This window comes from Tiliqua scincoides, chromosome 4, assembly GCF_035046505.1.
Source record: "Tiliqua scincoides isolate rTilSci1 chromosome 4, rTilSci1.hap2, whole genome shotgun sequence".
NCBI classification, from domain to species: domain Eukaryota; kingdom Metazoa; phylum Chordata; class Lepidosauria; order Squamata; family Scincidae; genus Tiliqua; species Tiliqua scincoides.
Genome location: NC_089824.1, coordinates 56,952,761 through 56,978,286, shown reverse-complemented (window position 1 = coordinate 56,978,286; position 25,526 = coordinate 56,952,761). Strand labels below are relative to the sequence as shown.

Below are 25,526 nucleotides of genomic sequence, written 5' to 3'. Positions count from 1 at the left end.
GAACTCTAACTAGGCTGGAAAGAACATTACTTAGCTATAAATTGCAACCTGTTTCCTACTATTTCTGGACAAACAGCATGTAAAAAAAGAGAAAATGAGAACATGTGTAAGATCGGTTTTTACATTATGCATATTATTAGCTTAAAACTGTCTGGATGATTTCTATGCTTACATTCTGACAATGATTTTGAATGTGGACACCAGATATCACTAAATGAAAATGCATTTGTGTGTTTTCAGTTGGTATATATAGGACTTCCATCATACAAAAGGAATGAAAATATGTTACACTTAATCAAAAGTATAAATTCTATTGTACTAGCAAACCTCTTAGTAATGCAACAATTTTATTGCAAAGTTTGAAAATTCATAAATAAAAAAATCATATTTATATTTAAACATATTGACATCTAATAAGAACAGCCCCACTGGCCATAGGTCCATCTAGTCCAGCTTCCTGTATCTCACAGCAGCCCACCAAATGCCCCAGGGAGCACACCAGATAACAAGAGACCTCATCCTGGTGCCCTCCCTTGCATCTGGCATTCGGACATAGCCCATTTCTAAAATCAGGAGGTTGCACATACGCATAATGGCTTGTACCCCATAATGGATTTTTCCTCCAGAAACTTGTCCAATCCCCTTTTAAAGGCGTCCAGGCCAGACGCCATCACCACAGCCTGTGGCAAGGAGTTCAACAGACCAACAACACGCTGAGTAAAGAAATATTTTCTTTTGTCTGTTCTAACTCTCCCAACACTCAATTTTAGTGGATGTCCCCTGGTTCTGGTGTTATGTGAGAGTGTAAAGAGCATCTCCCTATCGACTCTGTCCATCCCCTGCATAATTTTGTGTGTCTCTATCATGTCCCCCGCTCAGGCGCCTCTTTTCTAGGCTGAAGAGGCCCAAACGCCGTAGCCTTTCCTCATCAGGAAGGTGCCCCAGCCCAGTAGTCAGCTTAGTCGCCCTCTTTTGCAACTTTTCCATTTCCACAATGTCTTTTATGAGATGTGGCGACCAGAACTGGACACAATACTCCAGGTGTGGCCTTACCATCGATTTGTACAACAGCATTATAATATTAGCTGTTTTGTTCTCAATACCTTTCCTAATGATCCCAAGCATAGAATTGGCCTTCTTCACTGCCACCGCACACTGGGTCGACACTTTCATCGACCTGTCCACCACTACCCCAAGATCTCTCTCCTGATCTGTCACAGACAGCTCAGAACCCATCAGCCTATATGTGAAGTTTTGATTTTTTGCCCCAATGTGCATGACTTTACACTTACTGACATTGAAGCACATCTGCCATTTTGCTGCCCATTCTGCCAATTTGGAGAGATCCTTCTGGAGCTCCTCACAATCACTTCTGGTCTTCACCACTCGGAAACATTTGGTGTCATCTGCAAACTTTGCAACCTCACTGTTCAACCCTGTCTCCAGGTCATTTATGAAGAGGTTGAAAAGCACCGGTCCCAGGACAGATCCTTGGGGCACACCGCTTTTCACTTCTCTCCATTGTGAAAATTGCCCATTGATACCCACTCTCTGCTTCCTGGCCTCCAACCAGTTCTCAATCCACGAGAGGACCTGTCCTCTAATTCCCTGACTGTGGAGTTTTTTCAGTAGCCTTTGGTGAGGGACCGTGTCAAACGCCTTCTGAAAGTCCAGATATATAATGTCCACGGGTTCTCCCACATCCACATGCCTGTTTACCTTTTGACAGAATAAATGATGAACAGCAGAAATAAGAAACTATACAAAATTAGATTATCTGTTGTCACTAACATTTATCTATAGGACAAAAGTATTAATGATAGTAACATTAATTTTCTTTTTTCTTCAATCTTACAGATATTTTCAGCTTACAATTATTTTAATATACAGTTACTCTTCAACAAATATAATTTTCATTTTTGTTATTTTTTTCGTGATGTTCCATTTGCTTCTGATGTAGTGGTTACTGTTTGCTGCTGTTTCTTCAAGGGAGAAGGTGAGACCCATTCTTCTGAACTACAAAAGATAACACAGGTCATTCTAGATATTACAATAATTCAAATGTAAAATGCTATTTTTAGTATAAATCACACATTTCTTAATTTATAATAGAATTGAAGAATTATTTAATCCTATTAACAAATATACCCATCTAGCAATGGTATGAAAATTAAAGTAGGTATCAAAAATTGTTTACTGATAAGACCGAGCCATCTTCTTGTAAAGGGAGGAAATAACCCAAAATAAAAGTGCTTATTCTTTATAAAATGTAGATACCCAACATACCTCACATGAAATCACTAGATCCAATCAGCTGCGATTGTAAATACATTTGCTAGGGAGAAAATTCCATTTAACTTTGTGGGTGTTAAGTATACTTAGGACCTCTGCTACAAGCCTCATAGACACCAATGAAATAAGTTAATTACAACCAAATTCAGAACTGTTGCATTCAACAGGACTTAATTACAACTAATGTTAACTGGATTGGGGTAATTAGCCATAAAGGATAACACACCTAATAGCTGTCCTGCTTGGGCTGCTTCTTACCTCTTTGTGCAGCCTGAGGTCTATGTGTTGTGTTATTTGCTATTAGGGACGGACGAGGCATGCACATGCCAGGTTGCAAAATATCTTTAATTCTGAGGAGGTGCTGTGCAACTGTGTAATTTTGGTAATTCTGATTTAACTGTGGGGGTAGTCTCAGGTACGGTTTATCAAGATTGTATTGTTTTTATGCTTTATGTTATGCCAATAAAAGGCTCCTGAATCTGAATAGCTGCCATTTCCCTGACCTCCTCCCAAAGGGGCAGCTGTATCTCTTGGAAAGCCATGAAGCTTTACAATTAGGTGAAGAGAGGTGGCCTGGTCAGAATAGGTGTTTATTATTTAATGTGTTTTTGATTTACAAGGTTTTCAAAACAGCCCAATTTACAAATTAATATTGAAGTCTAATTTATGCTGGCAATTTTTCAAATAATGAAGTCAATTAGCTGCTAATTAGTTGTTAACAAGCAATCCTATTAAATGCTGGTAGCTTCTTTTGGGGGATGGTCTTCTCAAAAGCTAGAAAATAAAATGTTCAGAAAACTGCTATTTAGTTTTCTTACCAGCATCTTTTCTTCATTGCTTTCTCAGCCATCAATATCAGTAGTCATTCCCACTCACAGTAGCCTCCCTCCCTCCTCATTTGGGGATTAGATGGAAGTCTAAGCATGCATTTTGGACTGGGGCTATAGAAGATATTGTCACCTGCTTTTTTCAAAGTATTCAATATATTCCTATATTCAATATAGGTTCCACTCCTACTTGGAGGATTGGTCCCACATGGTGATGCTGGGGGATGCCTGCTCGACACCCTGGCCCTTGAGGTGCGGGTGCCACAGGGTTCAATTCCATCCCCCATGCTATTTAACATCTACATGAAACCACTGGGAGAGGTCATCCGGGGATTTGGAGTGGGGTGCCATCAATACACTGATGAGACTTCCGGTGGGACATTCCATGCTAAGGACGCTGAAGCTGAAGCTCCGTCACCCAAATTCCTTTTTTTATCTCCTATGTTATTCTTGGACCTTGCTTCCTACAAAGGGATTATTTCAGGGTTCGTAAATCTTGTGGTGTTTACTTTGTCTGCTATTAGACTCCCTCGGAGCTCATTATCAGGAGCTTAGCAGACTCAGCTGGATGATTTACTCCTCCATATTTTCTGACCTGTGAGTAACCTTCTTCACTGAATTTTTACTTTTTGCTTCTTAATCTAATGGGGGGAAAAAGAACCTTTTCTCCAGGGGATGCAAAATCAGACTCAACTCCACATCTTAAACAAACTAGATTGGAGACATTTTTCTCCTTGCCTCAGCTCTTAGATTCGGAAGCTGTATTACTGAGTCCCTCACCTCCTCCCCCTTGTGCAGTCTCTTCGATGCCACCCTTTGCTTCAAACAACTCCGATAGAAACGAGCTGCACCCTTCTGCATCCCAATACGAAGCTGATGAATGGCATGAACTCGAGAATTTATTGTTGCAGCATTCTCAACTACTATTGCAGCAATCTCAACATTCCCTCCTAACCTCTTGCATGGTAAGCACGATTTTTTCTCAAACTGAGACTATAGTGGAACTCTTAAAGGAACTGCATCATACTATTACTTCATTGCAGTTAAGTGCTCCTCGCTGCCACATGGAACAGAAAAAACAGTTTGCAAATTCCCTATGCAAGCACTCACTTTTACCGACACGTGAGAGTAAACCTGCTCAATTGATTTACCAGCCAAATTGCATTGCAATCATTATTCCTCGGCATCATAACAACAACAACAACAACAACAACAGGTATTTATATACCACCTTTCTTGGTCTTTATTCAAGACTTCATTCAAGGCGGTTTATATAGGCAGGCTTTATTTAAATCCCTTATTAAATAGGGATTTTTACAATTTGAAAGAAGGTTCTTTCTTTCAAGAACCACTACATTCAGGTGTTTCATTCCGATCTGGCTTCACATTCTGGCCTCCATCCTCCCACGCTCAGAGCAGATGGAATAGCTCGGCTTCAGCTTGTCAGCTGCTTCAAGGTCGCACGGTGCCAGTGGCCTCGAACTGGAGACCTTGTGGATGTTATCTTCAGGCAGACGGAGGCTCTACCCTCTAGACCAGACCTCCTGCCCCATGGAGGCATGGAGGAAATTGCTTTGATTGGAGTAAACTAAGGCCAGTTAAGTAACATCTGGCTACTCTACTAAGAACATCCTTTTCCTTTATTGATCTTTGGAAAATCAAAAAACTGTTTCCAACTAGCTCCATGGATAGGTTCCTGTTATATTTTTCTTCCATCCACACCCCGAAACTGTTGCTCCGGCATGCAGGAGCCTTAAAGAGACATGTGATTCTTCTCCAAAGGCATTTTAGGAATACTCAAGTTACGAGCCTCCTTCCTTCTATTCCCTGTAAGCATGAATCCAGGACCTCGACTTCTTTCATCTTTTAACCAGAAATCATTGTCGAAACCTCCTTCGTCTTCAGCAGCTGAGACCAATCCTCTGGAGCGATTAATAGCTTCTGATCTTTCCTTTCTTCAAGTGGAAACTGATTATCCTAATCCTCAAGAGAAGACTCTGGAGAATTCAGCTCAACCCTCGCCTGTTTTTAACTTTCAAACTTCTCCTGTGATTTTAAATTCTTTGACTAAACCCATTGTTTCACCCTCTGTAGCCAGCTTTACTAATGCTTGTGAGGAATGTATTTCTATACTATCTTCTCCAGCATGTAATTCTGTTATTTCATTATATCCAAATTGTATAGTGCAAAAATGTTCCCACCCTAGCTCCTTTTTGTTAGTGGATACAACAACCCAATCTATACCCCCTTTAAATTTTAATTTTATAAGCCCTGATCTTCAAGAGCCACTGCCGATTACTGATATAGCCCAAACCCTTCCCAATTCTCCTATTTCCACGTGGCCTCCTTCTCCTAATTCCCCCTTCTATCCTTTAGTTGAATTACCCACCCATGCATCCAGTATTACAAATTGTAGCCTCCCTGTGGCTATTGATCTCTTATCTTCTATTACTTCACCTGACCATTCTCCAAATCCTAATCCTTCTGGTTGACTATTCACTTCTGTCCAAGTTGTTCCACCTCCAACTACCCCTTTTAAATTAATTTATTGGAAAATTGCTGGCTGGAGAAATACATCTATGGACTCTGATTTTTTAAAATTATCTTTCATCCGGCTGGCACTGATGACACCCAGCTCTATCTCTCCTTTCCTCCACATTCCAGGGTGGCAGTTGAGGTCCTGGAGCGCTGTCTGGAGACAGTGAGGATCTGGGTAAGGGCTAACAAGCTGAAATGAAATATGGATAAGACAGAGGTTCTCCTGGTTCAGAAATCCTCGATGCAGGTGCTGGAGTGTTGGCTTGCGCTGAATGGAGTTGCACTCCCCCTGAAGGAGCAGGTCTGCAGCTAGCCGGTCCACCTGGACTCACAGCTGCTCCTGGATTCCCAGGTGGTGGCTGTGGCTAGGGGGGCTTTTGCTCAGCTTTGGCTGGTGCACCAGCTGTGGCCGTACTTGGATCATGCAGACCTGGCCACGGTGATCCATGCCATGGTGACATCAAGGTTAGACTATTGTAACACACTCTATGTGGGGCTGCCCTTGAAGACGGTTCAGAAACTGCAATTAGTGCAATTAGTGCAGAATGCGGCGGCCCGTGTGGAGCTGTGAAGAGCAGCTAGGGATAAGCAGCACTGCCAGGTGGCAGTGCAGCTTTTCAGAGGTGGGAGAGGGCAGAATGGGGGGATGGAGCAGCCCAGGAGAGGGGTGGGACCAGTAGAGGTCTCCTCTGTAGTAGAGCTATTTTGCCGGTGCAGACTCAAGTAACCCCACTGAGGGGCCTGGGGCTTTCCCTGGGGGAAGGAGTTGAAAGTCCCGTTCCCCCAAGGAGAACTCTGGTGGTCTCCCTAGTCCACTGGATACAGCGGAAGCAATTCTGGAGACACTAGCAAGGGGTGAAACTTCGTGCACAATAAAAGCCCGTGCTACTCCACTGAACCACAACTGCACACAGTATACTGAACTATGTAGATGGTACTGCTGCAGGAGGTGGACTGGGGAGAGAAGGCGGCATATCATGGGCTAGGCCCCCAAGAGACTTCAAAAATTCTATCATGACACTTTACTCCTGCAGCTGTTGCTCTGTAGTCAGATGCTTGGGGCTCTAGTCCTTCTGATCATTACAGGATCCTCAAAATGTGAGTTTGCAACATTTGCACGTCTTAAAGATGAGCCTTTCAGGTGAATTTCAAGGGGATTATGCCCCTTTACCTACTGTAATGGCCTCCCTTTGCTATTGTTTTTAGAAGACTATAGGGCAGGCCATGATTTGGTTAAAACTAGGTGAAGAAGAGAGATGGGCCTGTGGATTTCATTAAAACACACCCCTACCTTTCAAACACTGACTCAGTGCTGCCATCTGGGAGTTTGCTCTTGTAGCTTCCATTCCTCCTTATTGATGTGGGTCCCTTCCCTTTTTCTCTAAAGAGCCATTTTTTTTCCACAAAGGCACCAATACAATGTATTGTGTGCAGTGTTACCAACATGTCTCTGAAATCACCAGCACCTCAGAGGAACATGACGAAGCCTCTGGGTTCCTCTTGCAAGCATGGTTGGGGTTGCTGTCTATTTTTGTCAGTGGTGCTGTTGACTCTGGAAGCAAATGTCCAATCCATACAAGCTCAACACATATTTTGAGAAACAATATAATGTAGAATTATAAAGATAATTCATGTTATACAGATAGTCTATAACGGCATTAGGAGTATTCATGTCAAAGAAAGTACTCCAACATTAAAGTAGAAGCAGAATGTAAATTGTACTTCTTTACAAGTCTACAAAGCTACCTGTATGGTCTCTTTGCTGTTTCTCTACGCATTCTTTTTGGAGGATTTGGACTGTCATCTGAGCCAAGCTCCTTTTGCTGCAGTGATGATTTGGTGCATTCACCTGATGAGGACATACCTATAAAGACCACAAACATGAATACTATTATTAACTCTATACATTAGTTATACCTTCATAAATTTTGCTACAATCATAACAAGTAGGAATGAAATATTGAAAGATATTGATGCAAGTAAAAAAAAACTGCAATTTAAAGTTATTGTTTGCAAACTATGACAATGCCCATTGCTACTGAAAGGGACCTGTGTTTGCGGTTCTAAAATGATGCCTGAAGAAAGTGCACCACAGAATGCATATCTTTCCCAACCCCTTTAAGATCCAGGTAGCAAGGTAAAATTAGTACCTCCCTTCACTCTGTTCAAGTCCCAACCTCCGCCAGCAGCAAGGCTAATTGGCTACACAAGTGGACCCTTGTTATTCGCAAGGGTTCCGTTCCTGGTCAAACAAATGAAACCAAGTCACACAAATTTTGGGGTCCACTGCGCTCTGAACGCAACCGCAGCCTTGCTGTGCGCCTTGCTATGCACAGCCTCCATGGGCCTCAGAAAGGTCCCCAAAAGCCTCGGATACCACTTCTCCGGAAGGGTCTGGAGCTGTGCTCCAGTTGTTTCCACAGGCTCTTCGGGGCCTGTGGAGCATGCATGCAGCCTCCACAGGTCTCAGAAGAGCCTCCAGAGGGAACTGGAGCATAGCTATAGGACCAGCATAGCTCCAGTCCCCTCTAGAGGTTTCAGGTTGGGCTGAATTTGGCTCAATGGGGTAGGGAGGACTCGCGATGAGCCAAATCCACAGATGGAAAATCCATGGATAAGTAGGCTCAACCTGTATTTTACCTGACCTGAGAGAGAGAGAGAGAGAGAGAGATGGTCCTCATACACAAATATGTAACACAGTTTTGCTCAGAAAACAATTCAAATGCATTTATGAAATCAATTCTACACATGGATTTTGCCTTTAAGGCATGACAAATAATATAAAGCATAATTTGCTACTGTTTACCTTTGTAAGGTATAAGTGAATGACATACCCAACTCCTTCTCTATTATCTTGAGATTATTCTCCAGTTCAGCAAGTTCTTCTTTCTTTTTTTGCGTATCTGAAGTTTGAATTGACTGCTCTTGCCATTCAAGTTCTGTTTTGACTTTATTAAGCCTGACAACTGCAGTGTGGTATTGCTGAAGGAGATCTAATGGGTAAGAGAACAGTAAGGGACAAAGGTGCATTCTGTAAAATACTTTTTTGCTAGGTTTAAGAACAGCATCTACAAATAATGGAGAAATAAAAGTAATTAAAAGATGCCATTTAAAAATAAAGCTACCACATACATGATTTTCCTACAGAATATCACTTATATGTAGGAAAAAATTATGCCTAGAAAAACTCATCTAACAAATGTGTTAATTTTATTTTATGTGACGGATCTTAACAGCAGCTTTCCTATCTCCTATTTCCTTCTACACCTCTGAAGGTTGGGAGACGCTCAGAACATGATAGTATGTGGTATAGTATCAGAGGTGGTCTTGCCATGAAGCAGCTGAAATGGTTGCATGTACTGTGCGCTTGTCAGTCCATCACCCTTTCTAGACCCCACTCCATCATCCTCTTCTGACTTGATAGCATGTTCCCTTTCCCTCCATGGCTGCTGCTGCTGGAGGGAGAAGGAAAGAAAAAAAACTTCTCCCCACTCACCCCAGTGCTTATAATGCACCAGGTGGGCAGCAAGAGGCAATCTGGAGATGGTTCCCTTCCCCTCCAGGAAGTTCAATGTGCAGCCTCCCTACTCCATGCTGCATCCATTTCCAACAAACAGAAGCAATGCATGCTGACTTCCCAGAGTGCATCACTTCTGTAAAACAAGCGTGAAGGAGAGAGGCTGCATGCCACCTTTCTGGTAATGGGAAGGGATCCAAATTACCTTTCCCTGCCCACTTAGTGCTTTTAACCACTGAATGAGTGGGAAAAGGTGATTTTGAGTTGTGGCAGCTTTTTTCTCCCCTTAAGAAGTACTGAAGTTAATAAGACCAAGTAGCAATGACTGATTCAATGGTGCTTAGTCAGGGTTCACTTTCTTTGGGTACAAGTCCTGGAGACTATAGGTAACACCCCAATTAGCGCTTCTGTCACTGGAAGCTCCCCCAGCAAATAAAGTTTTCTTCATTAATGAAACATTTCTTCCATTCAGGAAGAAGCTCCTGATGTCAGAAGCACTAGTCACACATGCCACCTCAAATCTGACATTAAGCTCTTATCTATTGCACATTCCTCTTTGAAATTCTATTCGTCAATCAAAAATATAAAGACACTATCATGCTTATGGTATGTATTGGCAACCTTCAGTCTCGAAAGACTATGGTATCGCGCTCTGAAAGGTGGTTCTGGCACAGCGTCTAGTGTGGCTGAAAAGGCCAATCCGGGAGTGACAATCCCTTCCACACCGGGAGCAAGTGCAGTCTGTCCCTGGTCTGTCTCCCTGGCTATGGGCCTTCCTTCTTTGCCTCTTAGCCTCAGACTGTTGGCAAAGTGTCTCTTCAAACTGGGAAAGGCCATGCTGCACAGCCTGCCTCCAAGCGGGCCGCTCAGAGGCCAGGGTTTCCCACTTGTTGAGGTCCATCCCTAAGGCCTTCAGATCCCTCTTGCAGATGTCCTTGTATCGCAGCTGTGGTCTACCTGTAGGGCGCTTTCCTTGCACGAGTTCTCCATAGAGGAGATCCTTTGGGATCCGGCCATCATCCATTCTCACGACATGACCAAGCCAACGCAGGCGTCTCTGTTTCAGCAGTGAATACATGCTAGGGATTCCAGCACGTTCCAGGACTGTGTTGTTTGGAACTTTGTCCTGCCAGGTGATGCCGAGGATGCGTCGGAGGCAGCGCATGTGGAAAGCGCTCAGTTTCCTCTCCTGTTGTGGGCGAAGAGTCCATGACTCGCTGCAGTACAGAAGTGTACTCAGGACGCAAGCTCTGTAGACCTGGATCTTGGTATGTTCCGTCAGCTTCTTGTTGGACCAGACTCTCTTTGTGAGTCTGGAAAACGTGGTAGCTGCTTTACCGATGCGCCTGTTTAGCTCGGCATCGAGAGAATGAGTGTCGGAGATCGTTGAGCCAAGGTACACAAAGTCATGGACAACCTCCAGTTCATGCTCAGAGATTGTAATGCAGGGAGGTGAGTCCACATCCTGAACCATGACCTGTGTTTTCTTCAGGCTGATTGTCAGTCCAAAATCTTGGCAGGCCTTGCTAAAACGATCCATGAGCTGCTGGAGATCTTTGGCAGAGTGGGTATTGACAGCTGCATCGTCGGCAAAGAGGAAGTCACGCAGACATTTCAGCTGGACTTTGGATTTTGCTCTCAGTCTGGAGAGGTTGAAGAGCTTGCCGGAAGCAGTGTTCTTGCACCAACCTTGTTTGGGATTTTATGGTATGTACAACTTCACAAATTATATGATTCTTGGCATCTAGTCTTCAGATTTCTCTCTACTATAGGACTAGTATAGGTGTGATAAATTACAACTTACCAATTACTTGTAATCAATTTTAAGGGTCCAAGTTCAATTTCTACTTATGAATGATGATACATACGATGGAAAGTATTCCATCTCCAAAACATTGTTTAAAAATTTTTAGATATAGTAAAAGCATCACACAAAACATCTATAAAGGATTATTTAATTAATATGCTCTAAACACACCAATCTGTGCAGAGAGAACATTGTAACGTTGCGGTAGTGGTGCTCCAAATACCATTCCTCTAAGTTTGTCCATGGGAGGGGCTTTATTTTGAAGGCCTCCAAACTTCCCATTGCTACGAATTCTGTCTCCTTCTCTTGTCAATAACGTTGGGCAATGTGTGATTTTCACAACCTATACAAATAGAACTGATGATATTAATAGATCTATGGCAAGTCGGTAACTTGCAGATAATCTTTTACAAATTATTATTGCTTTCCATTGAAAAGTGATACTATGAAGTTATTCCTCAAAAGATAAATACCAGATTTAACAACAATAAAACATCAGTTATGAACTCTTGCCTACTGACTCGGGGATGAACAGAAATTTTCAGCACAATTCTATGAATATCTACTCAGAAGTAAGGCAATCAATTTCAAAGGAAATTGAAGTGTGTATAGAATTGCAATCTTTGTCTCTTACCTGTAAGTTGCCATTCTAATCAGGAATGAAAGGAGATCCTAAAAGCACTAGGAAGTCCCTTCTCTGGGACAACAGAAGGCAGGAACAGAAAGAAAAGTTCCTCCCAGAGAAGGGGCCTTCCTTCCCCAAGTCAGTCTATGAAAAGCAGAGAATGAGCTAAGAAGGAAGTAGTCTAAAATCCTCAAATGTTCTATGTCACAGCAAAATCACTGGAGCTGAATATGGGAAGAAGAGGTTCAAGAAAACAGAATAGGCAAGACAGAACTCAAAAGAAATATTAAAGAAATGTGATGGAGGAGGTCCTACAAGAACTGAGTACTGAATGAAAACCAGAGTCCAGGCTCCCTGAATAAAGAAAAGCATGGATCAGGCAAGGCAGGAATAGGACATAATGCAGATTTACTAGTGTGAGAGAATAATCACGGTGTATTGATCAGATTGGGAGGACATTCTGAAAGCACTGAAACTTACACAAACAGTCATCACAAGGGAGGTTCCTCAGGAAGAAACAACCCATGGTCAAAAACTCATTTTCATGGATCTATCACAGTGATTCTCAAACTTGTAGGGAGATTTACACCCTAAGTAAGTTTTTGCAGGGGAGGGGCCAAGGCAGTGAAGCGATCTCCAGGATCATGTCGCTGAGGGGGGTACTTTTACTCACTTTCACTACTGTAGGGCTGCTGCAGGCTCCAGTAGACATGGGAAGCCCTGGACAGCCCTCCACAGGGCTCCTCGATGCTTGGAACGTTGAGACATAAGTGTGAGCAAAGCACTTCCTTATTGCAAGGAAGTGCTTTCTGTGTGCTCATGTCTCATCGTTCTTTGGTCATCTTTCATTTATGTCTCATCGTTGATTGAAATGAATTCAGCTCAAAATAAAAATGCTAAAACATTTTATAAATCTTGATAAGACTACAAAGTTTTGATAATTCAGTAAATGCACTTGAACAATTCTGAAAATACTAGAGGCCAGTAAACTGTATTCTCAACAGATTTCCAAATACAATGCATATTATGAGCCTCCAAAGCAACAATGCAACATGGGGAATTACAGAAACCTGGATAAATCTATGAAAATTTTGGGACTGAGATTTTTATAATCAGACATTAAAAAAAACCTGACTGATTCTTGTTCTTGGCTGCTCCTATGTTCACACAAGCACATAGCTTTAAATCTCTAATACACACCTCTTTTCTGTAATGATTGGCAGCATCCAAGTTGTCAATAATAATGGTGTCTCCTAATAGATTCCCAAACACTATGAAATTAAACAAAATAGTGAGACTTCAATAATACTCAGAATATCACCTACTTTGTGAATGAGACTCCAGGGCAGTTATTACAGTGAACAATAAAAATGAATAACAATCCTGACATCTTGAATAACAGTTCAGTAGAACCAAATGGACAATATTGCAAATATATTACAAAAACAAGAACAGTTAAAGTGAGACCCCTGAAACTAGGCAAAAATTCACCTCTGAAAGTGGTGCCTCATATTTAGCAGGGGGACAGCAACTGTTCCTCTTAACCCCAGCACGGAGTCTTTTCCAGTGGCTGTTGCTGGCATCTCTTTTGTTTCTTTTTTAGATTGTGAACTTTTTGGGGACTGGGAATAATTAATTGATTGATTTTGTTATGTAAACCATTTTGAGAACTACTTCTTATAGAAAAGGAGTACATGGGGTGTCCTGCGTTCCAGGACCCCCCATGAATAAGGAAACCCACAGATGATGGAATCAGCAGGCCCTGTAATCCTCTGGAAGCTGAGAGCTACACTCCAGTCGCCTCTGAAGGTTGTTGTGAGGGCCGGGGAGGCCGAACACAGTCTCCCTGGCCCTCAGAATGCCTTCTAAGGCCTCTGGGAGGCTGTCTGGTCTTAAAATGTCACTTAAAAAAAACAAAAACAGGAAGTGACCTAACTTGATGTGGGTCTGTCCTGCAGGTTCGGACCCACAGATAATGAAATCTGTGGATCCCAAATCTACGGATGCAAAGAGCCCACTGTATAAATATTCTTAATACTAATAACATATTCAAGTGTATGAAGTAACAATGAAAGGAATTCTAAAGTGATTATTGCAAAAAGGTAATCCATTTTTCTACAAAAAGCCATTTTTTTATATGGCCAGTAAAAAGTAACAACCAAATTCCATTTTTTTCCTTTTTGCTATAAACTATATCTGCATAAGCGAATTGCCAGAAAAGATCAGTCTTCTAAAGACTTCATGAGGTATTTGTGGCCTGCTAACTACTCTAAAATGTTTAGGTATCAGTGGTTAAGGTTTTTGCCTTTTGCTGCCACCATGGTAATATTTTGTTATTCACTATTTAACATTGCCTACTTTGTTAGTTGCCAAGTTTCCATTTAGTCATTCTACCTCACCTTTCAATCGTTTTAATGAACACTTCTTTAAAGAAGAAACATATGAAGTCAAGTATTTTATTAGAAAGCTTTCTTTTTGTATTCTGTTACATGACAAGGCTTCACACCCAAGAAAACTGGCACCACTAAGAGTTAAAAATCATACATTACATTAAGCACATCAGCTCTTTTTTGTTTCTGAAATAGCAACTGTGTGGCAAGGGAATTAGAACTGGGGTCACTGTGTGGAAGAATGCATGATTTATCTTTCTACAACCACAGCATATTCCCACTATCTGCAGCTGCTTTTTGCCCAGGGAAGAAAGTTTTGCCACTTGTGCTAATGGAACCTTCTCTCCTAGATCTAATAGCACCTGTGTAGGATGGAGAAGATCAGGGCTGCAGCAAGGGTGCCAATCCTAATTTCTTTCCTGAAGAGGCTATTTAGGAAAAGCCAAATATATTCTTACATACACAGACCAAAATCAAAATATATACACAGACCAAAATCAAATATATTCTTAACTTAATGCACAGTTTGGCTGTAATGGTGCAATTCTAAGCATATCTACTTAGAGGTAAATCCCACTGTGTTCCTGGGGATTACTCCCAGGGAAGCATGTATAAGATTGCAGACTTTGTCTATGCATAGACATCCTGCTATCTTTATCCATTTCAAGTTTCTTTTTTTCTGTGATAGTTACCTATTTGGCAATTCTCTGTGTGTTCTGGAAATGTTAACAAATTTCTGGCAAAGACAGGATTTCCAAAAGGCTTGAAACAGCTTTTTCCATTTCTTAAATGAGGTAAAGGCCTGGTTAGAAATAATTAAAGAAAACATTTATTTCCCTATAGACTTTGTCAGCTAAATATGAAACCATTAGCAATATATGGTCAGCATTTGGACAATCTGGAGTTTATTCAATTTCTATAGCAGAGAGAAGCCATAAGCTGTGAGAAAAAGCCAAGACCTCAGCTAGTTAGGGCCAAACTGGAAGAAAGACCTCTGCAAGGAGGAAAAGCTGTTCAGTCAACCCTACCTGTGCTGGCGCAAGGACATTTCCCAGATGTTAGAAATGCCCTTCCTCTGCCAGGGAACACTGGATTCTTAGGTGTCACCTAAGATGTCACCAATGAGACCTCAAAAGTACAGTTCACCCAAAACTGTTATTTTGCAACCAATTTTTTTCAATAGGACTCGTGGAAGAGAAACAGCATAGATTTTCTCAGTCATTTTGAGCAGTGGGCAACAAACCCGGGGCTGCAGGCTGGATCTGGCCTCCATGAAAACCCCTCTCTTGCATGACAAGTTACTGTTCTGTGGTGGAGCATGCTATCTTTATTTCCAATCCCCCCCCCCTCCAAGTTTGTGCTTCCACTGCAGCAGATTCTGCACCTGGATTTCCAGGCAGACAAGGCTGGCTGGCGTGAACTTTGGGGGAGAATGAAGACAACACAGCAGGCTCCCCCATGGAATGGAAAGCTCCAGTAATGCCTGGGAGGCTTTTTCCAGTGTGCAGCAGTTCCGACTGGAGACTGCTGACTTTTTGTGGACAACTGACTACAATTTTGTGAATATGAAAGTCCAAAAGCTTATTTGAAAATACAACTGTGCAATACAAATGCAATTAACCCATAACTCTATATTCATAATTCTATATTCCCCAGGGACAATTCCTCCTCAGACATCATATCCTAGATAACAACAGGAACCCTTATAGGTGAAGCAAATCAAAGGAAGTATACAGGCTTCTACTTTAATTTTCCTATGGAGCCTATTCCAATGACAGTTGCAACCACTCCCAACAGTTGTTTTGCAATGTTCCATTCAGCCTTGAGTTCATTTCTGTCCACCACACTCACATTCACAGGGGCAATATCAGAGCCTTAGGGAGAAAATTCACTTCCAAAAGCCTTTAGATACCCCCGAAGTGGGAGCGTTAAGCCTAAGCCCTCCTTAGCCCAGTGTACCTGCAAAGGGGAAACCAGTGACTGAGCAAGGTTTACTGGCTTCCGGTACAATCTCCTAATGAGCTCAATCTAATACAAACAAACTGTGTCTCCTTGAAGGAGAATCCACAATACCCCCTTACCTTAGCAAAAGAGTTTCATTGTTCTCCATGACCTGCTGAAGATAAAAGGTTGGAGGAGAACTAAAAAATTCAAAGTATTTATCTGTGAACTGTAAACCCGACTAGCCAACATCCGATCCCTTTGCGAGGTAGGGCCAAACAGTCAGCCCCGCCCGGAGGAGAAACGTTAACGGTCTACCCTATCTCAGAACTGGTGTGAAGGACTTTCCCAGTCAGTTAGGAATGCCCTTCCTCTACCAGGGAATGTTAAGATTTAAATCTTAAGAATGTACAAGCATTTCCAAAAGAGGTAATTGAAGAAAGAAACATGTTGGGAACAGTTTGGACCAAGTTTTCACAGGATTCATATCTTGCAACAAAAAAAGACATTTCAGGGACTGGAAGTTCACTCTCAAAGAGCATCACTCCTAAAAGGGGAAAAATCATGTTTTGTGATGCGTATTGTTTTTCACAGGGCCAGGCTAAATTAGATGTTATGATGACAGAGCTGTGCATGAGTGAAGCGGTCCAATTTTAACATTGAAAGGGAAGGAGAGGCAGATTGTAGAATCTTTACTCCTTGTAGTTTCTTCAATCTCATACATTTTTTCCCAGCTGAGCACATTTTCATTATTAGCATTTAGTTGTGGAAAAAGGCAGTTGGGGAGAGAAAATGTGGTGAAATAAATCACTAGTAGAAAGGTGAGGAGAGCTATACAATCCTTACTCAAGCACCCCTTTTGTTGTGAAAATCAAATTCTCTACCACATTCTGCTTTCTGTATGATTTGGATAGATCTACTTTTAAAACACATGGACCAGGTCCCATTATGTATAGTCTGAAATAGGTTTCTAAGAAAAATAAAGCAGACAATATGAATTACTAAGACACCATCTTTTGTGTATTTCCAAGGGAGTAAGTTTAAATGAAACTGGAGCGCTGTCTGGAGGCAGTGAGGATCTGGATGGGGGCTAACAAGCTGAAATTAAATCCGGATAAGACAGAGGCTCTCCTGATTCGGAAATCCTCGATGCAGGTGCTGGACTATCGGCTTGCGCTGAATGGGGTTGCACTCCCTCTGAAGGAGCAGGTCCGCAGCTTGGGGGTCCACCTGGACTCGCAGCTGCTCCTGGATTCCCAGGTCGCGGCTGTGGCAAGGGGGGCCTTCGCTCAGCTTCGGCTGGTGTGCCAGCTGCGGCCGTACTTGGATCGTGCAGACCTGGCCACGGTGATCCATGCCTCGGTGACATCGAGATTAGATTACTGTAACGCGCTCTATGTGGGGCTGCCCTTGAAGACGGTTCGGAAACTGCAACTAGTGCAGAATGCGGCGGCCCGTGTGGTTACTGGAGGTAGGCGGTTCGACTCTGTCAGTCCGATTTTCCAGCGGCTGCACTGGCTGCCCATTCGTTTCCAGGCCCAATTCAAGGTGCTGGTATTGACCTTTAAAGCCCTATACTGCTCTGGACCAGGGTATCTTAGAGATCGCCTGCTCCTGTACAATCTGGCTCGCCCTCTCAGGTCATCAGAGAAGGCCTTTTTACAAGTGCTGCCGCCTAGGGAGGTACATGGGGCGGCTGCAAGAAATAGGGCCTTCTCAGTAGTGGCACCAACGCTATGGAACTCCCTTCCCCTTGACTTAAGAATGGCTCCCTCTCTTGAGACCTTTCGGCAAGGCCTGAAGACCCTTCTGTTTAAACAGGCCTTCTGAGTTCTTGGCCTTTTAACATCTTTTTAACATCTTTTAATATTTTTTATAGGCCTGATTCTTTTATGACTTGCTGCTGCTCTATGCTATTTTTACCTATTTTTTTTACTCTGACTGCTGTTTTTTATTATGTGTTAATATGTTTTTATTTGTTTTTAAATGGTTTTTAATATGTTGTAAGCCGCCTTGAGTCCCTTCGGGGAGAAAGGCGGGGTAAAAATAAAGTTATTATTATTATTATTAAATGAAATCAGAATGAATTATTCCCTAATGAATACGGATGGGATTGGGTTATCATTCTATAAAACCAACATGCCATTTGGTTAGCCACTCAAAAGCCTGTAAATAAAACAATCTGAAAATGTAGAAATGCTACCAATTTGTTATTGAAAATCAAACCTGATTAATTAGGGAGAAATACACAGAATTTACCTGTTCCAGTCTGTAAGGTGGTTCTTATAGACAGAATCCAGGGGTAATACCTGCTGCCGACCTTGGGTTTCATCAAAGATACGACGAGCAGCAGCAGTTGTCAGAGTGATTACACAGTCCATGTCACTTGCCAAATGCCATGAGATGACTTTTGCTGCTTCGTTATCCTCAATCTGTGCTAAGTGTGAAATCTGTAACATAAATTTTAAACAATACATTTGAGAGAATCAAAGTTTTCTAGCTAGTGTAAGGAACAATTTTGCCTGCCTTCTTCCCCATTCAGTCTACCTAGAAGATCAAGGTACCAACTCTAGTTTTGAAGCTGTCTTTGCTAAGCCAAAAGCCACTAATATCTATCCCCTCCTCAAGAAAATGTGTTGTAATCAGAATGGGTAAGACTATACAGAAAAATGGCCACAGATACAGTTATTCAGCCATTAGAAATACTCAGAAAAACCAAATCAAAAAGAATATGATAATTCACTTGCAATGCTGATGGTTGCCCAAGAAGGTATTAGGAAATGCCCTTGTGAAGATTTTGTTCACCACCACCGCCACCGCCTCTTTCCATCTTCTGTAACAAATAGCTATGAAGACTAAGTGCTGATACTATTGTTAAAAAGTATTGCAAAAAATCTTAATAATCCATTTGTATGACTCTCCTTGTATGCATCCAAAAACTTACACTCATTAAGAGCAAATATACTTATTCTCTCATTTCACTGCAAATGGAATGGCATTATGAAGATAAAATCGGTAAGAAAAACAAATAGAAAATGAGGATATCAATAGATTAAAAAACCTTTTTTAATAGATATAAATATAGATAGATAAAAAAACAGACTCACCTTGCCTAAAACATCTTGGCTGCCTTTGGGATAGTTAGCAAGTGTACATGTTCTCCTAGGCTGTTTTATTATTATTTCTTGCTCAGACTTCTTTTCTTTTATAAGAGATTCAACATATTGCAGCTAAAAAAGAAGAAAAATAGCATAGATATACATTTTTCTGTAATTATTAAAAAAAATCTTGCAGTACAAGCTTTATAAGCCTAGACCAGATACCTAAGCACAGTTTTATGCCAGCTGGTCTCAAAAGACAGTAAAGGAGACCATTATAATTCTGTCTATGAGCCTGCAGCCATGTAATTTAAACTGTAGTCCCAGCCGGCAGGTTGACTTCTCTAAGGCAGTGGTCTTCAAACTTGTGACCCACTAGCTTGTGTAAAGCTTCCCTTGTCACTTTAAAGCAGGGGTGCTCAAAGTTTTTGGCAGGAGGGCCGCAACATCTCTCTGACACTGTGTCGGAGGCCGAGAAAAAAAAATTAATTTACATTTCAAATTTGAATAAATTTACATAAATGACTATATTAGAGACGGAAAATGAATGAATGAATTCAATCCAGTTTATGATTACATTCACCCTAAGAAGGGGGGCTCTTCATGCCAGTTTATGATCACATTCACCCTAAGAAGGGGGGGGGATCTTCATGCCAGTTTATGATCACATTCACCCTAAGAAAGGGGGGGATCTTCATGCCAGTTTATGATCCCATTCACACACACACACACACACACACACACACACACACACACACGAAGGGGGGATCTTCCACACTTTTACCTACCCACCTGCCCCCCCGCCCTCCCTCCTTCCCTTGCTTGGGCTGCCTGGCTGCTTGCCCAGCTGCATGCCTACCTGCCTGCCTGGCCCACTGGCCAGCCAACCAGCCCTCCCTCCCTCGGGAGGGAGACCTGCTGTGAGCTGGGCTGGGCTCCCCTCCCTAGTGATCGATTTCTCTCTCTCTCTCCCCTGGCTCAGGTTGCAGGAGGGGAGGGGAGCCTTCCCAGCCTAGCCCATGGGCAAGGAAGAAGAGACTAGCAGACAAGCGCACAGGGTTTTTTATAGTGGGAAGTAACGCGAGACCTGCAAGTCTCACGTTACCTTCCCACTATAAAAGGCCCTGCACGCCGGCTGGGTTTGTCTTTCCTTCGCTGCCACTGAGCTCAGTGGCAACGAAGGAGAGCAAGGCGTAGAGCCAGCGCGGCTAGGGTGAGGGCCGGGTGCCCATTGGAGGTGGGGGAACCCCCTGGGGGCCAGATGGGGACCCGCAGCGGGCCGCAAGTGGCCCGCGGGCTGGGATTTGGGCACCCCTGCTTTAAAGGTGAGGGGAGAGGCAGCAATGTGATCCCCAGGATCACATCGCTAAGAGCGGTGAAGAGGGAGTGCTTTTACTCACAGATAGCCAGCGCGAGGTCCAGGAGGTGCTGCGAGTCCTGCACAGTTTTCTGCAGGGCTCCCCAATGCTTAGAACATTCAAATGGAGTGATCAAAAATCACCTCCTAAAAACCAGAACTTCTTTTCAATCGCTCCATTTGAATGTTCTAAGCATTGGGGAGCCCTGCAGAAGGCTGAGTGGGACTCCCCACACCTCCTGGACTTTGCACTGGACATCAGTGAGTAAAAGCAACCCCCTTCACCGCTTTTAGAAACATGATTCTGGGGATCGCTGCCCTTGCCCTCCCTCACAAAGACTTACTTAGAGAGTAAATCTCCCTAAAAATTTGAGAATCACTGCACTATAGGACTGCTTCATTTCAGAAATTAAATGAAAAGTACAGGAACCTATCAGGTGAAAAGGAAAAAAAAAATTCTTGAATAGGTACCAATAGGAATAGTTTAACCAGCAGAAGAAAATTAATTTTTTGATAGCTTATGCCAAGACTGACCCTTTCAAAAGCTTCAAGGCATGGTTGGAATCTTTCCATACTGGAATAAACACACTAAATTCAATACTTAACCACGTAGTTTAAATGAAGATTTGGAGCCAAAATACTGGTTGTTGTAAATAAACACAACAATCTGAGAGTTACCAGGCTATGTGCTGGTAGGTTCGAGCAATGGAAATCACTTAAGGTGATAGAAGGATAAGAAATGTATGCTCTTTTTGCTAGGTATTTTGTGTAACAATATTTATTTGGATTCATCTTAATGAGCATTTTGTTAAAGATCTTGATAATTAAAAATGAAAGGAAATTTAGAAGGCCGTACATTTGTTTGAGGTATGCCAACCAGACTTTTCAGTTCATTCTTCAGATCGGACTCTTTTGTTTCAGCTTCCTGTGCTTTATCTGAAACAAAGTGCTGAATTAGAGGAAATCAATTAAAACTGAACACAAGTTCACATAGTATATTCATCACCTGATGAACACAATGTTACACAAAGTGAAACATCATGTCAAATCCATCTCAGAAAAATATTCTGTCACTGATAAAGTGTCAAATCCAATACTTTCAATGGAGACCATACACACATTCAGTTAAAAGATTATCAAATGATCTCAGGGCCAATTAGCTGAATTTCTTCCTGTGATTGTGTATGTGGGTACATGACCACACAGAGGAAGGGTAGAACGAACTGGGCAGGACAGACAGTGAGCTGAGAACCAACCTCCATCTACACAGTTGCATCTTTTCACATCACTTGTAGTTATGGAACTGGTTTCAAGCACATTGTGTGTAAACCCCAATTTGTACTAACTATACTCCACAGCCTCACTGGTGTGCCGTGAGGCTGCCTCAGGTGTGCTGCGGGGCCAAGGAGTCAGGCAGCAGCAGCACCTACTGTGCGTGCGGGAGAAGTGGCAGCTTGGAGCCTCGCACAGCAGCAGGGGAAAAGGGGCAGCCACGAATGGGTTTGGACGCTCCTGCTGTTGCTGGTGTCTGCCCTGCACGCTGACTGGACAGCCAGCCAGGCAGCTAGAGAAGCCTGAAAAAGCAGGCAGGAACGTGGAGGCAGTGAGGGCGAGAGCGAGGAGGGAGTGAAAGCGAGCTTGAAGGTGGAGGCAGATAGGAGCCAGAAGCAGCTGGTTGGAAAGGATCCTGGAAAGACCCTTTTCCTTGCCTGCAATGCCCCAGTGACCCTGCCTGCGTTGCCTCCCCTGGCAAGGCTTTGGCAGTAAGGGCGCTGGGCCACAATCCGATCCACACTTGCCTAGGAGTAAGCCCCATTGACTATAATGGGGCTTACTTCTGAGTAGACGTACAGAGGCTTGGTCACTCTTTCTCGAATAAATGAGCACGCAAGTGATGCTTTTCTTCCCCCTCACCCACCTCCTCCCCCCTGCACACACATCATAATTGCAGTTAACCCCTCTCTGCCCCTCCCCTCCCTCTTCCCCATCTTCCAAAGTTCAGAACCAGTTGCCTCCCATTCTCTCTCTCTCCCCCCCGTCCTGCATTTGTTTCAGTCACATCTCCTCACTGCCCCTCACCCCCCCATTTCTCCAGTATGCTCAGTCTCATCTCTCTTTGCAAGCACCTCCTAGCATATCAATTGATAACAGTTTGAACAGACCTGTTTCAAAACATTGTTCCTCCTTTCCAGAAACCACATATACCTCCCTCTCCAAGCTTCTTGGGAATTTCTTTCATTGTCATGTAATGATCTAAGGCTGCAATCCTAACCACACTTTTCTGAGAGTAAGCCCCACTGAACAAAATAGGACTTACTTCTGAGCAGACCTAGTTAGGCTTGTGGTCTTAGTTATATTAATTAAATTAATTGTCACATAATAATGTAATTAAAAACTAGTAGTGTGCCTTGACAACTTTAGTGCCTTGTCAGTGTGCGGTGAGCTGAAAAAGGTTGAAAATGGCTGCTCCACAGAGTATAGTTCTTGATAATCATCTGTGTATAGTATTGGATGAAGAATTCTACCACAGCTGACTGTTTTATGGGTTGTGCATCTGTCTGTGATTCAGTTTCTAATAGTATTACATAACTCATAAAACATGAGTTTTGAACAAGCACCAAGTAGACTTCCAGTTAGTTTAAGACACATACATTTGTACAACTCTCATAACATCAATATATTCCTTAATAAGGACTTTGGCTATCTGGATAGTCTGGCTTGGATAACCCCATACTTGAACATTACTGAAAAGAAGCAGTACTTACATGAAGACACTGCAGGGAAATTAATTTCTCACACATCTCCAATGAATGAAGAACTCTATAAAAATGAAATTAGCAATCTTACATTACTTACGCTTTAGTTCAGCAAGAATACGATTAGCGGTAGCAAACACATTTCTGTATGCTGCAATTTTTTGAGATAACTCGTCTCTTTCCTTTGTAAGTGTTGCCATCTTCTGTTGCCTTCTGTAATCTAAAAAAAAAAAAAAAGAAAAATTTTTAGTCCACAATATCTTTCAGTGTTTCTCTAAATATCAGAAAAGGACACAATGAAACAATGCTTTGACAGTTTATCAAAGGTAGGCAAGTAAATTTTTTAAGCATTATGGAAGAAAATGTAATTCAGATTTTAGAAATAGAAAATTTAGAAACATGGAAGCTCACCATTGTAAAACATAAAAGAGAGACAATAAGGTTCCAAATGTCTATTCAAAGCTGGTATAACTGGCTCAAACACAAGAATATATTCAGTACTATCTCTTCCTGGACTATTTTCTGCCAGTACCAGAGCCTGAAAAAACAAACATGTATCCACATCATCCATGTACCAGTGCTTCATCTAATCATATTTGTAGAAACATTACTTAGCTACATTTTCATTCCTGATGCTGGCATTTCCAAACAGGACTACTTTTTAATATTATTTTAAAATAATTTGCAGCTAAAAAGATTACCTACTATAATTTATCCTGCAATGCAAAGTATAAAGTAACAGCAGTATAAAAGTTTTTACTGTACCTTCAGTAAACTTATATAAAAATCTAGTTTAGAAATTTTATAACAAATACCTTGTATGCCCGATTGGTAAGATTTTACTGATTGTTCACTATTACTCTTTATAAAAGTAGTACAAATGTGATGTGAAAGAGAACATAAATGAATAACATATAGTAAAAGAAAGCATTAACTCCCAATGTGCAGTTAAAGTTACTGCGGTTACCATGGAAGCAGACAGTGGGTCACAGGGATTAAAGGTGTTCCTAAGAGACTGATGATGCAGTTCTCATTCAGAACTATTTTGTGTGTGCATTTCCAATAACCATGAGACACAAAGATATGGATGAAATGGGCCACTTTATTTAAAATTAGATATACGACAAATGCCACTTTGCAAATACTGTGCCAATACTGAACCAAAATTAAGCACTTTTAAACATTTCGTTTGTTTCAAATGAGCTTAATGTGTTTGATTTTTCCACTGCAATCAACAGAACTTAAAAGTACTTAATTTTGGATGCATCAGGACCATTACTATATTAAGTTTTATAAATTATAGGACAAGCAATTAAAGACCATAGAATATTTAAAAAAATGATACAAACAAAATATATTGCTGATTTTCCTTTCAGAAATATTACCTGGAAATGTACATTTACAAGTATTAGTTCTAGAAGACTCACCTCAACTTCAACAGTTCCTCGATGAATTGGAAACTCAACTGTGCTTGTATCACCTTGAAACAATGGAATGTCTGTGTCTTTCTGAATTGAACTTTTAATTTTAGCTACGATTCTTCCATCTAAATAACTTCCAGTACAGTTTTTGTATTCATCCTTAAAAGAGACCAGAGTTAGATTTTAAAATATTTCTTGCTCATGGCACTGGCTTGGATGCAGACCATACTATTTGTGGAAGAAAGGTCACATAAGTGAACTCTCCTGGTATCCTAGTCCCCTCTCCCTGGTGTGCCCCTGAGGTTTGGAGACCCTTAGACCAAGGTGGGATAGGGTGCAGGGGGAAGCAGGAATTTCTGAAAACCTTCTATAAACTTTTTTTTAGGGGTTTGTAGGGGCCACAGTGGGAATAAGGGAGTGGACAAGTTCCCTTCTGTGCATGTTTTCTTCCACTCACATAATGTCTAAATCCAAGCTATACATTTTAAAACTCAGACCTAACACAGCACATGTACACATCTTGTGTATATATTTTATTTCCAGACCTACCTTTGGAAGTTTATGAGAGCTCTGTCCTATCCAACTTTCCAGTGCCAGTGCAGCCACAATGCAGCCCTGAGATAAGGGAACAAACAGTCTCTTATCCTGAGGAGGCCTCTGTGACTGCCCCTTTCACCACAGGATGCAGTGCACAACCCATTGACATGGTTGCAACAGGGCTGAAAAGTTGGACAGAATTGGGCTCAGTTACTATGAAACTGAACTCTGAATACAAAATACAGTCAGGCAATGCCCTTATGCCAATCCTATGAAGTATGTATGACTTCTGGATAAGACAGTGAAGTATGTATGACAGGCACACTTATGTGTGTGTCTCTCTCTCCCTCTTGCATCATGTTTTTCTAATACACTCTGAAGACGATGTTTTCAGGCTGATTATTAAATAAAGTGACTGTG

At 41.9% G+C, this 25,526-nt stretch overlaps 1 protein-coding gene across 3 annotated transcripts in view; it reads right to left on the bottom strand.

The window, feature by feature from the left end:
• Positions 1 to 327: 327 nt before the first annotated feature.
• The window catches only part of SMCHD1 (structural maintenance of chromosomes flexible hinge domain containing 1), a 116,980-nt gene continuing 91,781 nt past the window's right edge, over positions 328 to 25,526 (bottom strand). For 2 of the 3 annotated variants that reach the window (XM_066622776.1, XM_066622777.1), the window contains exons 37-48: positions 24,576 to 24,728; positions 23,560 to 23,686; positions 23,249 to 23,368; positions 21,249 to 21,328; positions 19,045 to 19,167; positions 18,197 to 18,387; positions 14,689 to 14,798; positions 12,807 to 12,877; positions 11,153 to 11,324; positions 8,492 to 8,650; positions 7,404 to 7,521; positions 328 to 2,016 (exon numbers count right to left, since the gene is read on the bottom strand). In XM_066622776.1, coding sequence (XP_066478873.1) covers positions 1,923 to 2,016; positions 7,404 to 7,521; positions 8,492 to 8,650; positions 11,153 to 11,324; positions 12,807 to 12,877; positions 14,689 to 14,798; positions 18,197 to 18,387; positions 19,045 to 19,167; positions 21,249 to 21,328; positions 23,249 to 23,368; positions 23,560 to 23,686; positions 24,576 to 24,728 — 1,518 coding nt within the window. In that variant the 3' untranslated portion in view covers positions 328 to 1,922. Of the gene's footprint in view, positions 2,017 to 7,403; positions 7,522 to 8,463; positions 8,651 to 11,152; positions 11,325 to 12,806; positions 12,878 to 14,688; positions 14,799 to 18,196; positions 18,388 to 19,044; positions 19,168 to 21,248; positions 21,329 to 23,248; positions 23,369 to 23,559; positions 23,687 to 24,575; positions 24,729 to 25,526 lie in introns of those variants that run through there. The other variant, XM_066622778.1, reaches the window with a different exon arrangement.